A 15,335-nucleotide genomic window follows, 5' to 3' on the forward strand; every position below is an offset into this window, starting at 1 on the left:
GGAGGATCTCATCAGTGACTTTAATGCACAGTGAGGCCACTTCAAGATCTCCAAGCATGCTCCTGCTTACCTCAACCTGAAATGGATCAGTTCCTCGCTATTAAAAATCTTTTTAAGGAATGACAACTTGTGCTCTTCATTCATACAGGTTACCAAAGCAAGACAATTGGCTGTGTACCTGGAGAAAATCAAAGTATATAAATCAGAAGGACCTGCAGGTGATTCTAAAGAATCAAGAAAATTTGCTAGCCAACTGAACACAAGCAAAGGAAATCTTACAGAATCAATATAACACCTTTAAGAGCAGAAAATACAAATCAGGCATGATGAATTCACTTGACAGAACAATAAAAAGGTGGAACTCCACTCATATCGTCTCATTTTCCTCTAACATGACGCATGATTAGGGAAAGGAATTAAGAACCCCAAAGGCACCAGCACAAAGATAAATTTTAAATGGTTTCCCTTCCTGGGCCGGCTGAGTGGCTCAGTTGGTTAAGAGCTCGCTCAAGAGTTTGAGCTCTGAGCAACAGTGGTTCGAGTCAGCCCGAGCTGAGCAGCCACGGAGCTGCCAACAGGTGGCGGGATGGCTCAGCTAAAAAAAAAAAAAAAAAAAAAAAAAATGGTTTCCCTTCCCTCACAACTCTACACTCCCTCTACCATCCCCACATTAGAAGCACAGGAAAAGCCCAACAGCTATACGCACCAGCGGACCAAGGTGTCATGGCTTCTGAGGAGTGGAACACATACACTCCAGTCCCAGAGGTCCCGGAATACAGACTGCTCTTGCTGCAAAAACTTGTAGGCTGCTTCCATCAGGTCCCGGAGCTTCATCCGCCTATGCCCATAGCGCACTGGATTAGCATCCGAACTCTCTAGGAAGAGTCTTTGGAAGACTGGAGAACTGTCCTTGAAATACCTCAGGGCAAACCTTCAAAAAGAAAGAGAATTTGTATTTGTTGGTGAGGATATCAATGTATGCATCTCCACTGAGACAGGACAGCAGAACATAACAGGAACTTCCAAGGGTCTGAGAACAAAGAGACAAATGCTGGGGCTGCCAATTAGCTCAGGTGGTTAGCGCACAGGCTAGTAACACCAAGGTTGCAGGTTCGAGTCCCACATAGGCCAAGGAGCTGCACCCTCCACAACTAGATTAAAGACTACTTGACTTGGAGCTGATGGGTCCTGAAAAAACACTGTTTCCCCAATAAACTTTCTAAAAAAAAAATTAAAAAGAACGAAAGAAATGGCATCTTTTTAAAAAAAAGAGAGACAAAGCCACCTCGTCCTAAGATTGAATGTGCTGAAATTCAGGAACCAGGATCATGGCATGAGATACCTGACTAAAAGAATACAAAAACCACAAGTACTTATTGCAAGTAAAAATGCATTCATTTTCAACAAACATTTTTTGACTTCTCATGTGCCAGGCACTGTGTTAAGTCCTGGGGGTAAAAAGCCAAGGAGATATTTTCCCCGAGGAACTTTGGACCTAGTAAGGAAGACAGTCACAGAAACAACAAGAGGCACAAAGAAAAAGTATTCAACTGAACATAGGGGAGCTGAGAAGAGACACCTTGATTGCATCTTAAAAAATGAAGCGGGGGTCCTCATAAAACAAAAAAGGTGCAGTAAAAAAGGGACAAAAAGCTACAAGACATACAAAAAAAACAATGAACAAATGGCAATAGGTAGTCCTTCCATATCAGTAATTACTTGAAATGTAAATGGTTTAAACTTGCAACTAAGACACAGACTGGTTGAAAACACAAGCTGTAACTGTATGCTATCTACAAGAAACTCACCCTGGATCTAAGGACCCAAATAGGCTGCAAGTTATGAAAAAACTAACATAAAATAATACTGGATGTCTAAATAAATAAATAAAAGTATAAAAAAAAGGGAGATAAAAAAAATTCCATGCAAATGGTAACCGAAAAGGAGCAGGAGGGGCTATATTAATATCAGACAAAAAAGACTTTCAATAAAAAAACTGTTAAAAGAGACAAATAAGGACATTATATAAGGTCAATTCACCACAAAGACATAACAAAGCAGGGTCTTAAAGAGATATTTGCACATCTGTGTTCATAACAGCACTATTCACAATAGCCAAGAGGTAGAAGCAACCCAAATATCTTTTGACAGATGAATAAATAAATTGTAGGATGTACACACAATGGAATACTGTACTGCTTTAAAAAAGAAAAAAAATCCTGTCTTATGTGACAACACAGATGAATCTTCAGGACATCACGTTAAGTGAAATAAGCCAATCATAAAAGGACAAATACTGTATCATTCCACTTATATGAGCTATTTAAAGTAGGCAAACTCATAGACACAGAAAGTAGAATGGTTACCAGGGGCTGGAGAGAAGGAACAAAGGAAAGTTGTTTAAAGGGTATAAAATTTCAGCTTTACAAGATGAACGCTTCTGAAGATCTGTTTTACAACAATGCAAATATATTTAACACTCCTGAACTGCATACTTTAAAATGGTTAAGATGGTAAATTTTTACAACAAAAAAAGTTTACGTGCATTTTTTAAAAATGAAAGTAAATTTTAAAAGCTTAAGTAAGTCTATGTGTACTGCAGACATGGCGATTCTCAGCGGTTCTAGTCAAATCAATACAAGTAGTAAATGATGTCGTAGCGCATCCTTGTTATTTCTCCTATTGTATTCCTTGGTATAGTAGACTCAAAGGAAATCCAAGGAGTGGGGAAAATGAACAAGAGCGAACTCCTCTGTGCCCTTTATGTGCTGGTCCATGTTGGTCCTATTGGTTTAGCTCTTTCTGCACTCATTACCCAGGTCTTCTATGAAGTAGGAATAGAAGAGAGAGGCTGTCAACAGTAGGTATTTTTATCCCCAGTACACAGGTAAGGAAACTGAAGTCTAGAATGGTGAGGTTATTTGCTCCAGGTCACAAAGCTACTAAGTGTGGAGTGGCTATTGGAATCCAGGCATTCAAACGCCGTGCTCAGATGTGTGATTTGGTTGCCCTACTGCAGACACGACGGTGGATTCATCAAGAGTTGGAGTTTTCTAAGTAGGCATGAACACTGAACAGATAGACAAAGGGGCATAATTAAAAAGACAGCAACCATAATGTGGAAAATAGAGTTTCACACTGTATTAGAAGCTATGTACAGGAAGGGGCTGATAAATAGGAAGAAAGAATTGGCAGTCCCAGTGAGGAGAAAAAAACAGTGTGCTAAACACAATTGAGCAAGTGAATTAGGGGGATAGGAGATGGTAGTCCAGAAACGGGGCTTTTGGATCAGTAATTTCAAAGGTGATGGTGCAGATCAAGTTGGGCCCAGGGTGTAACCATTGCAGTGAGCAGGAATGAAAAACAAGTTAACTGGAGATTAGCTAGTTAAGGAACAAAGGAGTCACACTGTATAAATGTTCCAAATGTGATGACAGGAACTGGGGTGGGGAAGATGGTGGGCCAGGTGCCAAGTTCTTCAAAGGTGGAAGAAGTAAGAGGAGGTTGATCAGTAAGTTCAAAAAGCAGCAGTAGAAAATAAAGCAGAAGATGGCAGGTGCCAGAGACAAGGATTATACAGAATAGGGGAAGAATGTGCAAAAAACTTCACAGAAGAGAAATGACACCCACTACATATGCTGACCATGGGGAAAGTCGAAGGCAAGATTAAAGAGCCCCCACCTGAGTACCAAAAGGGACACAGTCTCCTTAAGGCCACCACAAATCAGTGAAAGAGGCAAAAGGAACATTCAGAAAAGAGGCTAAGTATTACACATAAGGCAGTGTGCAGGTCAGAGCAGAGAGAGGGCAAAGCGGAAGGGTTTGGGTGAGAGAAGACGCCTGGACGTCAGCTGGGTGAGAGGAAAGCAGCACGAGAATTCAGAAGATGGGTGGGAAGTCTGGGACTTCAATGAGAAAGCCAGGCAGACAGGAATAGAGGCTTGGTAAATTAATGCCAAAGACATGCTGAAGAGGACTGAACCAAATGGGTCTTGCAAGGTTCACTGTGACTTAGAAGAGAGAGCTGGCCGCTGTGGTGTAGGAGGCTGGATGTATTCCACCAGCTCATGGGCAGCAGGTGTTGGCAGCGTATGTGGAACCAGCAGGCAGCAACATACAAACACGTAGGCAGGTAAGTATAATAGTAATCAAGTGATCAACCTGACCCAACGGGTCTTTGAGGAGGATGAGGGGAAATGAGCAGTGCTCTGGCAAGGGCCCTATGTCTCAACAAAGTGGGGGCAGGGGGACAGTAATGAACAACTGGCACAAGCAAGGAAAAAAAGAACTGTCTTGTTAAGACTAACGTGGTGCCTCATAGAAACCCCAATTAGCTAGACAGATGGGCCTCAGAAAAGGGTATGAACCCAAAAATGAATGGCATTAGGATCCTTGGGAGCTTGACTGGGTTCCTCCTCTCCAGATTCTTTTTTTTTTCTAGATTTTCATCCCCATCCCATTTCTCTTCTCTCCATTCTTCCTCCACAACCTGTACAAAACCTCTAATTTTCAGGAGGATAATAACACTCATTTTTCTTACTTTAATGATTTTCTTGCTCCCCTTAAATATTTGGCTCACACCTCTATTAACATACTGTATCCAATTGTTTCCAAGTACAGGAACCCATTATATTTGACTTTCTTATTCCCATGATGTGGCCTACAGCTTAAAAGAGAGAGCTTCTGTATTTACCTATTGAATGAATAACTGCATCCGATCTAAATATATTAGGTACATTCCTAATACATTAGGTATATTTCCCTTACAGAGGAAATTTGGGGCACATGCCAAATTAATCAGCTACATTTCTTAAAAGTAAAAATCGAAATCCCATTCCACATTATTACCTATAGTCAATTTTACATCACACACTGAACTCATCATTTACGTGTGGCTTTTTTTGGTCTGTTTGTTTTTAAGTTACTTTATCATGGGCACCCTTGTAAAATGCATTATAACATTTTGCAACAAGGTGGGAGCATATACAAAATATAAAATAAAATATACTGCTTTGGCGAAAGAAAAAGTATGGATATGCCTTACATTTATTTAATAAGAACATATAATCTGAAACTGATAGGAGACCAAATGTAGCTAATCTATCATTTTAACGACTCTCAGACATAATGTGAAAGCACTCTACCATAAAGGCTTAAGAGAAGTGGGGGTTCAAGTTACCCACATGTCAATCCTACAGGGTAAGTAGAGGACAGTCAGCACACCTTGTGAAATAGTGCCACAGTCAAGTACACCTAAATGATTAAAGCACCAAGTAAGGCCACAATCCCAATCCTCAATCAACCCACAGCATATGTTTCTGATTACCACGTACGATGGTGATCTTTACTGTATACTTTCTAGTTCCATTAAACTGGACCCATTTTTTCCTCCCCTTTTATAAAAACTCATACAAATTATGGTTTTCTCCGAAGCCTTCATTTCTGATTCCCTCATCCAAGGACCACACTAGAGATCATACTTCCAAGAAAGGCAAGTGTATTTATTGTGATGATGACGACTAATAAGAAATGGATACAAAAGATGCTCCTGTTAGTACAACGCTTGACACTTATTTTCCTGCCTCTTTTGGTTATTTGGTTATTCCACACAAACAGTATTTACTATCAATTTAGAAGAGAAAGCAGGTAGGGTGGCACATGCCTGTAGCCCCAACTACTTCAGAGGCTGAGGCAGAAGGCTTGCTTGAGCCCACGAATTCTGGGCTGTAGTGTGTTATGCAGATCAGGGGTCTGCACTAAGTTGGGCATCAGTATGGTGACCTCCTGCAAGAAGGGGAATCACTGGGTTGCCTATAGAGGGGTGAACAGGCCCAGGCTGGAAAAAGAGCAGGTCAAAAGAGAAATACATTAGAATCCAGTTATAACACAACTTCTTAGCACACTGATTTGGACAGATTTATAGAAAGCTAAAAAAGAACATTTGAGCTCTTTTAACCCACCCCCTTCAGCTACTCTGTCCAGCAAGCAACAAATCTCATCCACTGGAAGCGGTTGCTGTAAGAGTGTGAGCTAAAACTCATTCAAATCTCCCTTATATGTACATCTTGCCAGATGATATAATCATTGAGGGCAGGGGACATACCCTGGACATTTTTCCAGACCTGTCTTGATTGCCAAGACTTAAACCTAGTAAATGGTCACTGAACTGAGCTAGACAAATGGATTCGTGATTATTTTTACAGAACAGTGTCACTTATCTTTCCTTTCCGTATTTCCCCTCTTCCCTTCTTCTCAGCTCAGACTCCTCCTTACCTCCCAGGAGACAGCAGGTTCTACCACCTCAAGGAAAAACGTGAAGAATAAAACTGTTACTCACGGGAGGACATCAGGATGGCTACCAATGAGTTTGCTCATTGACACACAGAGCCGTTCGTGTAGATCGTGATTGACTTGGCCTCCAGCTTTAATGGCTTCAGCATTCCTTTCCAGTAAATCCAAAAGGATGGGGCGCAGCTGGCGACCAACCAGCACAGTACAGTCCTTATCCAGAAGTAACTGTGCTAAGGTACTCAGGATACACTGGCGATCTTGAGGTGTCCACACCTGAGAAAAGCCAAACAAAACATCCATGTAAACAATATTCGTTTGCACTGCTGAAGAGCAGAGCTCTAGCTTGAAGTTAAAATATCCAATTTCCAGACTTCATAAGTTTATCTTATAAAACACAGTGTGTGTGTGGGGAGGGGGGGGGAGGAGGGGATGAAGGGGGAGGTGTTGCAATAGAGGATTAGAGTTAATTTAATGTAAAGGCAGTTACAAATAAGTGCCAGTCCACTGAGGTTTGAGGTAAAAAGACTGATGATATCCAGATTCCATGTAAAATGCTGCACAGCTTCTCTGAAAAATAATCTCTCTACAGGATCTCAATGTTTTCTAGGGAATCCAGTGTTTCCCCCAACTCCTTTGCTGTTTAAGGAAAATACAGGAATTAAATGAAAAATAAAACAAAGCAAAAAAATAGTTAGTACGCTAAACTGCCAACTCTTGAAGAAAGGAGATAAGAAATCAATTCCTGCAAATGAATGTGGATATCCCTATAAAGACTTTGGCCTCTGATAAATAAACAAAACAGATCCAAAGTAGACAACCAAACTTTGATATGCAAGATGAAATAGATCACAAAAATTTAATGCCTGAGCTCAGAATATCCATAAGCATAATAGGGAAAACTGAAGTATAACAAGTTTCATATTGCTAATCTGTATGCAGGTCTGTACAACCCTTGCTGTCCAACAATGTGACAGCAGGTTTAAATTACCTAAAGGACTCTCTGACTCAGGAAGTCCAATGCTATAAATTCATCCTAAGGAGTTTCACACTGAACAGTTATCTATATGAGTGCAGCTTCAACACAACTTAAATACCCTGTGCAAAAATATAACAATTTTTTTGAAAGTTATCACTCTGAAAAGAAGAGATCACCTTACGCTCGAGCACTTACAAAGTCTCACAAATTATAGAGCATTCTCTCATAAAAACACCTAATTCTGAACAAAGCACTGATGAGGGAAGCAGGTTATCTTGAAGCAATTTCTATCAGTATTAGTTCTGCTGCTTATAAGATTTCATAAAAATAGAGACAAGGAAATTTAACAGAGTTGGTCATGATACACTGGGGCATGACCCCATATTTGCAACTGCTGAATGTCCCTATAATTAAGTCCTCTAAAGATATCTTTTTAAAATGTAAAAAAACAAAATAAAAGCAATATAGTACCTGAAACTAATATAATATTGTATGTCAACTGTAATTGGAGGATAAAAATGATAAAAAAGAAAAAACAGTAATACAGTTAAGTGGTTACACTATGAAGAAAAAAATCCACATCTACAAAATAAATGAAAACAAACACAAATATGTTATACAAATAGACAATTGTAGGCTAGAGATAAACCTCCAGAGAACATTACTTAATGAACTTTTTCTTCAAAAGGTAATCTGGAAAACTGTATTAGAGAAAATAGATATTTAACTTTTTAAAAGTCAACTTTATTGAGATGTAATTTACAAACAATAAAACGCACCCACTTATAGTTGGATGAGTTCTGGTATATGCACAAGCCATGTAACTACTACCTCAATTAAAGTATCGAACCCAAAGTTCCCAAATGTTCCTTTGCAGTCAGCCCCCTCACCCTAAGCAATGAATGATTTGATTTTTATGACTACAGATTAGATTTGCTTATTCTAGAACTTTACACAAATTGAATTATACAGTATGTACTCTTTTCTGTACAGCTTCTTGTGCTCAATATGCTCTTGACAATTATCCACATAGTTGTATGTTTCAATAATTTATTCCATTTCACTACTTTTCACTGTATGAATATACCACAATTTGTTTATCCATTTACACGTTAATGGGTATTTTCAGTTTCTAGCCATCATTAATAAAGCTACTATGAACAATCATGTACAAGAGATTTATGGACATATATTCATTATTCTTAATATTTTTCATAATCTAAGAGTCAGATTGCTGGGTGTATGGTAACTACATGCTTCACTTGATAATAAATTTCAATTTTTTTAATTAAAAATAACTTTTTTTTAATGTTTAAATGAAACTGTTTTCCAAAGTAGTTTCACCAGTTTACACCCCCCACCAGCAACGTTTGAGAGCTCTAGCTGCTACATAACTTCACCAATACAAAGTGTTGTCAGTTTTAGTTTTAGCCATTCTCGTAGAGGTAGAGTGGTATCTGGTGATTTTATTTGCATTTCCTTCATGACCAAAGATGTTCAGAATTTTTTCAAGTATTTAATGGCCATTCATTTTTCTTTTGTGATTTTTTTTCAAGTCTTTTACCCACTTTTAAATTCAGTTGTTTACATATTAACTATGATGCTAACTAGTTTTTTGTATATGCTCTGTATCAGCCTACATAAGTTTTATTCTATTCCTAGCTTGTTTCTGTTCTATTCCTACCTTGTTTTTGTCTATTTCTTGAGTGGACTTTGGTAGTTTCTATTCTTCAAATATTCCTTTCTTCTAAATTTATTGGCATAAAGTTGCTCATATTAGTCATTTATCTTTTTAACCCTTTTTAGAATCTATAATGGCGGCCTTCTTTTATTCCTAGTAGTTTGGATTTTTCCCTTTTATTGTTAAGTCTTTTCAAAAATCAATTTCTGGTTTCATTGGATTGCTCTATTGTTTGTCCATTTTCTATTGGGTTGTTGTAAAAGTCATGACACATTTTTGCAACGAAAAACATAGAAAAAATACGTCATGAATTTTCCAACAACCCAATATTTCATTAATTTCCACTCTTTATGATTTTCTTCCTTCTATTTATTTTAGGTTTAATGTACTCTTTTTTTCCTAATTTATAAGGTGAAGCTTAAGAAACCACTATTTCCTAATACAGAATTTAATGTTATGAATTTCTCTCTAAATACTGCATTAGCTGTATCCCACAAATTGTTTAAATTATCATTCAGTTCAAAATATTTTCTGATTCTTCCAGTGATTTCTTCTTTAACCATCAGTTTTTGCTTTTAATTTTGTTATTTAATTTCTAACATTTAGGGATTTTCCCAGTGTCTTTTGGGTTGGTCTTTTTCCCTTAATTCAATTTCATTGGGGTCATTGAATATACCTTGTACAATTTCAATTCTCCTAAATTTATTGAGACTTGTTTAATGGCCCAGCATATGATCTATCTTGGTGAATGTTCCAGATGTTCAGAACATGTATTCTGCAGTTATGGGGCACAACTGTCTATAAATGTTAATTAGGTCAGGTTTGTTGATAGTGGTGTTCAGAACTTCTATACCCTGTTTTTTTTGTACTTGTTTTATCAATTACTGAGGATAGAGTGTTAAAGTCTCCAATTATAAGTGTAAATTTGTCTATTTTTCCTTTTCAGACAATTTTTGATTCATATATTTTGATATTCTGTTGTTAGGGTGACACACATATGTAGAGTTTTCCTTAATTTTGCACTACTGACATTTGATGCTGGATAATTTCTTGTTGTGGGGGCTATTCTGTGTATTAATAAGATGTTTAGCATCTCTGGCCTCTATGCACTAGAGGACAATAGCACCTCCACCACCAGTTTTGACAATCAAAAATGTCTCCAAACTTGCACCCAGTTGAGAACTGGGCTGGATTTTTAAAAAAACTTCAAACATAAAATGGAAATAAGGTTGACAGAAAGTTCTTAAAAAAAACAGAAAAACTGAAAACTAAAACAAGGGGCAGCTGGTTAGCTCAGGTGGTTAAAGCACAGGCTCATAACGCCAAGGTTGCCAGTTTGATTCCCACATGGGCCAAGGAGCTGCGCCCTCCACAACTAGATTGAAGACAACTACTTGACTTGGAGCTGATGGGTCCTGGAAAAACACATTGTTCTCCAATAAAATTTCTAAAAACTAAAACAACAATAACACTTCATATACCATTTTAGAAAGCTTGGATTTTGATTCTGGAGACAAAGGGAACTTTTATGCAAAATGGTGACATGTTCAGATTTATCTTATTAATGATAAATATATTAAATAATCAAAATAAAGAATCTATAGAGAAAAAAAGTAAGTTAGTAGTTGCTTGGGGGAGGAGGGAGAGCACAGTGATAAGAGATGACCGCTAAAAGGTATGGGGGCTTCTTTTTGAAGTAATGACAATGTTCTAAAATGAACTGTGGTTGACAATTGCACATATCTGTGAACTACAGCAAAAACCATTGACATGTACACATCAATGGATAAATTATATGGTATGTGAATTATATCAATAAAACTGTTTTTAAAAATTACTATTACAGGGCCGGCCGAGTGGCACGATGGTTAAGAACTGGCTTGGGACGCCAGAGGGCCCCGGTTCGGATCCCACATATGAGGACCAGTGACACTGCCCTCTACAGCTAAGATGCTGAACAACAGCTCAACCTGGAGCTGGGCTGCCATTGAGTCGCCGGTGACAGCGTAGGCTGCAGCCCCTGTGGCAGTGGGTTGCCATGGGCTACTGTGTGTGGCCAGCAGCCAGCGTGAGTGGCCAGCAGCCGTCCAGAAGCCGGCGACTGATCTGCCTCGCCTGGGAAGAGCGCAATGATGGTGCCAACTTGGGCCAGTAAAGCAACGTCCTCCACAAACTGAAGAACAAGACGACAGCAACTTGTCTGTTTCCCTTCCCCTAATTCCCCAATAAAAATCTTTAAAAAAAAAGAACGCTATAAAAATTACTATTACAGCTCACATGTACAGATTAGTTACTATGTGCCAGGCATGTTGTAAGCTCCTCACATGCATTATATCTAGATCCCACAACAATCTTATTTATAGTAATAGCAATAGTAATCACTTTTATTGATAGCATTTAGACATCTAATCCTAACAACAACCCATTAAGTAGAAAACTGAAAAATAAAAAAAAAGAGTTAAGGTCACAAAGCTAGCAACAGAACCAGGAATCCATGTCACACAGTCTGGCTCCACAGTCCCTGTTTTTAAATACTCCCTGTAACTATTTAGCAGCTACCATGTGTAATATATCAAGAAATTGAGACTTAGGGGAATTAAGTAACTTGTCCCAAAAGGCCCCAAAAGCAATTAAGTAAAAGAGAATGGATTTTCAGCCATACTTCAGTTCCAGTACTCAGGCATGCTAAGCACTCTGTTCTTCCTGAACATAGACAGGGATCAGGGAGGTAAGGGGGTGTGATATGATTTATAATAAGAAATATATATTTGGTCTTTGACCCCATCCCAGGCACATAGCTCCTAAAACCCTTGGAATTTGTGATAGAATTGATAAAGGTGTCCTCTGTGATGCTAATGAAGTGAATTTTGGACAACACCCAAGAAGGGGCTGTTTAGAGGGTTGGCACTTTCAGTCCCACCCCCTTGACCTCCAGAGAGGGCAGAGGGGCTAGAGATTGAATTCAATCACCAAAGGCCAAAGATTTCATCAGTCATCCCTATGTAATGAGGCCTCTATAAAAACCTAAACAGACACGGTTTGGAAAGCTTCTGGGTTGGTGACCACGTGGAGATGTGGAGAGAGTGGTGCCTGAGCAAGTATGGAAGCTCCGAACCCCTTCCCACATACCTTGCCCTATGCATCTCTTTCATCTGGCAGTTCCTGATTTATGTTCATTTATAATAAACCAGTAATCTAGTAAGTAAAATGTCTCTCTGATTTCTGTGAGCCACTCCAGCAAAGTAATCAAACCCCCGGAGAGGGAAGTTGGAACCTGCAATCTACAGGCAGTCAGAAGCACAGATAACAACCTGGTCTTATGATTAGCATCTCAAATGAGAGTAGAAGAACAGTCCTGTAGGACTGAGCACTTAACCTGTGGGATCTGATGCTATCTCCAATTAGAAAGGGTCAGAATTGAGTTCAAGTGTAGGACATACAGCTGGTGTCCAAGAACCGCTTGGTGGTGTTGGAAAAACCACACACTAGGATTGGAGTCAGAATTGTAGGATGATCGTGGTAGTAGAAATGAAGAGGAAAGAATAGATTCAATACTGAGAAAGCAAAATCAGGAGGACTTGCCTATATGTGAAGAAAACAGAATGAAAGGAGTTGAGGCCCCTCAGTTTTCTATAATAGAGAGGTTGGTGTCACCAGCTGAGATAAGAAACGCAGAAAGAAGCATAACCCTAAAAATTTTTTAAATTCAGATCCCAAATTCAAATGAGAATTAAAGTTTTAAAAAATCTTTACTTTTCAGTAAAACTAATTTTGTTTCCAAAAATTGGAGAAAGTAGAATGAAAACACCAATCAATTCTTCTCTGAGTGAAAAGCTTGAAATTATTACTGAAAATGGAAAGGAATAAACCTGAAAGACATAGAATTTGACAGACAATATTTGGCAAAGAAAAGGAAGAAGCAAATGAATCCATATCTCCTTAATATAAGTGAACCTTCTGGTAGCTTTCAAGTCTAGCAGCATTATTATACAGTCTCAGAATCTATCTACATGAGTAGTTCTCACACTACAGTGTGTCAGATTCTCCAAAACCTTATCTAGTAAAGGCTACAAACCATTTCCCGACACTACTCCCAATACATAAACACCCATTTTGCATCCAATCACAGTGGTGTGGAATCATAAATCCCCTGTTGCTCGTCCATGATCCCTAGTCAGAACCTCTGCTCTAAATCCTAAAGCCCATTTATAGAATAACTCCAGCAACGATACCTAATTGAGGAGGCTGTCACTACCAGCTCAGCTCATATAAACTGATTCTCTCTCTCCTTACTCCAGCCCACCAAAAATCAGTTTTCTTCATAGACTTCCCCATTTGTTAAGTGATTCCCTTCACTGGGGGCTCAGAGGCCAGAAACCCCGGGGATATTTTCCACTCCTCCATCCCCTTTGCTTCACACGTTCAATTTGTTGTCATCAACATATATGCCTCTTACGTTAGTCCCCTGTCCCTCCAGAGACAAAATACTGCCGTAGCTTTCTAAGCAATGGTAGACAACGGACTTGTGATTAAGTTCTAGATATTGGAGATAGAAAAAAAAAATCTACCCTGAAAAAGCTCACAGATATTGGGGGTGGGAAAGCATAAAAAAGGAAATTAAAATGCAAAGTGAAAAAGTGCATGATACGCGTTCTCAACTCAGGTGGGGGGGGGGCGGGGGCGGAGATGGCAATGAGACAAGGCTCTTAAAAGGCCAAAGACCCATTTCCCAGAAAACTCTAATTCACCTCATAATTCCCATAGCTACTATCCTGCGGTTAGTCCTGTCTTGCTTTGTCCTGTTGTTGTTTATGAACTGTCTCCAAAAACAGAGGTTAAATTCCCTGGGGGCAGAGACCACACGGCTTTATTTATTTGCCTCCTCACAGAACTACACTGTGCCTTAGGCACAAGCAGGAACGCAATCAATACTTGTCAATGGGCCGAAAAGAAGGGACAAGGCAAGAAAGAAAAACATTCACCTAAACAAATAGGGATGGCTGGATTCGGGACACTTAGGTAAAACACATGGCAAAATTACATGCCACCTCAATTACGGAAAAACAAACCACATTTCTCTCCGAAGGCCACGGCTGCCACAGGGGGTCAGAGTGCTGCATGGGGTAAGTCAATAGAGAAGGGAAGGGAAAGCTCTCCCAGATAAAAACAAAAGGCTCCTTCCAGTCCTCCTCAAACACTTCACGGACGCCTCCGTCACTGGCCATCCCTGGGGAGAGGGCCAGAGACACAAGACGCCACTTCGCACCCCTTAAAGCAGCGCGTCACCGCGCAGGACCGCGGGGCAAGAAGAGAGCTGGTGTCGGCTGGGCATTTTCCCGCTGGATCAGGTTCTTACCTGCTTGGTCAAGAACCTGCCCAGCTCGCTGCGGCTCTTCTCGTTCTTAGCAGCGATTAACCGCAGAGGCGCTGCCGCGACCTCCAGCAAAAGATGCTCCATAATCGCGGATCCTCTGCCCCGGGCAGCTACCAGCGCTCCCTGTTTCACGCTGGGAGCCCAGGAGCTGCCACCAACTACGCCCCCCACGAAAAGCGGCCGCAGCAATTCCTCAAGTACAGGGGGAAATGCAGCACACGTGGGGGAGCACGCGGCGCTCTGCGTCATCAGCTGGCGACATCGACGCCGACGGCAGGGTCGGCACGGCCCCGCCTCCTAGGCACCCACCTCCTAGGCAGCGGAAACGCGGGGCGTCAATATTGTGCCAGATCCAGGAAGGGAATCGAAATAGAAATTGCTTCATCGAGCCTGTCCATTGTCTGTGGCGATGGGAGGTCCAGGAGACAATGCGAGACAGGATGACGAGACAGAACATTCTGCCAAGCTGGAGAAGCGAGAGCGCCTCTAGGGGCGTGTAATGTTCAGCCCACCATGCCTCCTTCCGCCTCAACACACAAAAAGATAAGCTATGAAAAAGAAGCAGATTCGCCCATCCCGAACCCAACAATTCTCCTTCTAGACCTCTAGCGGCTAGAGTCCAGCCTATGGAAATTCGCATACAAGTGTGATAAGCACGCCCCTTGCAGCGTTCTTAAATATTGAAAGTAGGTGTTCAGTTGGGGAATATTTTACAATTGGGGGGTGTGTGTCAGGAATTTGGGCAGGGCTCAGCTGGCAATTCTTCTGCTCCAACAGGTGTTGACTGAGGGCGTTCAGTAGCATTGAGCTAGTGAATGGACGAGTCTGAAGGCTTCATGATGGCTTCACTCATATGTCTGGTGTCTTGGCAGGGATGGCAGGAAGGCTGGGCTCAGCTGGAACTGTAAGCTGGAATGCTTACATGGCATCTTGGCGTTCTGAGAGAGAGAGAGAGAGAGAGAGAGAGAGAGAGAGAGAGAGAGAGAGAGAGAGAGAGAGAGGAGAGAGAGAGA

The 15,335-nt window shown here is 40.4% G+C and overlaps 1 protein-coding gene across 2 annotated transcripts in view; it reads right to left on the bottom strand.

The window, feature by feature from the left end:
* Positions 1–14,502, bottom strand: part of MDN1 (midasin AAA ATPase 1) — a 135,963-nt gene extending 121,461 nt beyond the window's left edge. For both annotated transcript variants that reach the window (XM_019654999.1, XM_019654998.1), the window contains exons 1-4: positions 14,305–14,502; positions 6,338–6,564; positions 707–931; positions 71–178 (exon numbers count right to left, since the gene is read on the bottom strand). In XM_019654999.1, coding sequence (XP_019510544.1) covers positions 71–178; positions 707–931; positions 6,338–6,564; positions 14,305–14,406 — 662 coding nt within the window. In that variant the 5' untranslated portion in view covers positions 14,407–14,502. The remainder of the gene's footprint in view (positions 1–70; positions 179–706; positions 932–6,337; positions 6,565–14,304) is intronic.
* Positions 14,503–15,335: the final 833 nt, after the last annotated feature.

This window comes from Hipposideros armiger, unplaced genomic scaffold, assembly GCF_001890085.2.
Source record: "Hipposideros armiger isolate ML-2016 unplaced genomic scaffold, ASM189008v1 scaffold_234, whole genome shotgun sequence".
Taxonomy (NCBI): Eukaryota; Metazoa; Chordata; class Mammalia; order Chiroptera; family Hipposideridae; genus Hipposideros; species Hipposideros armiger.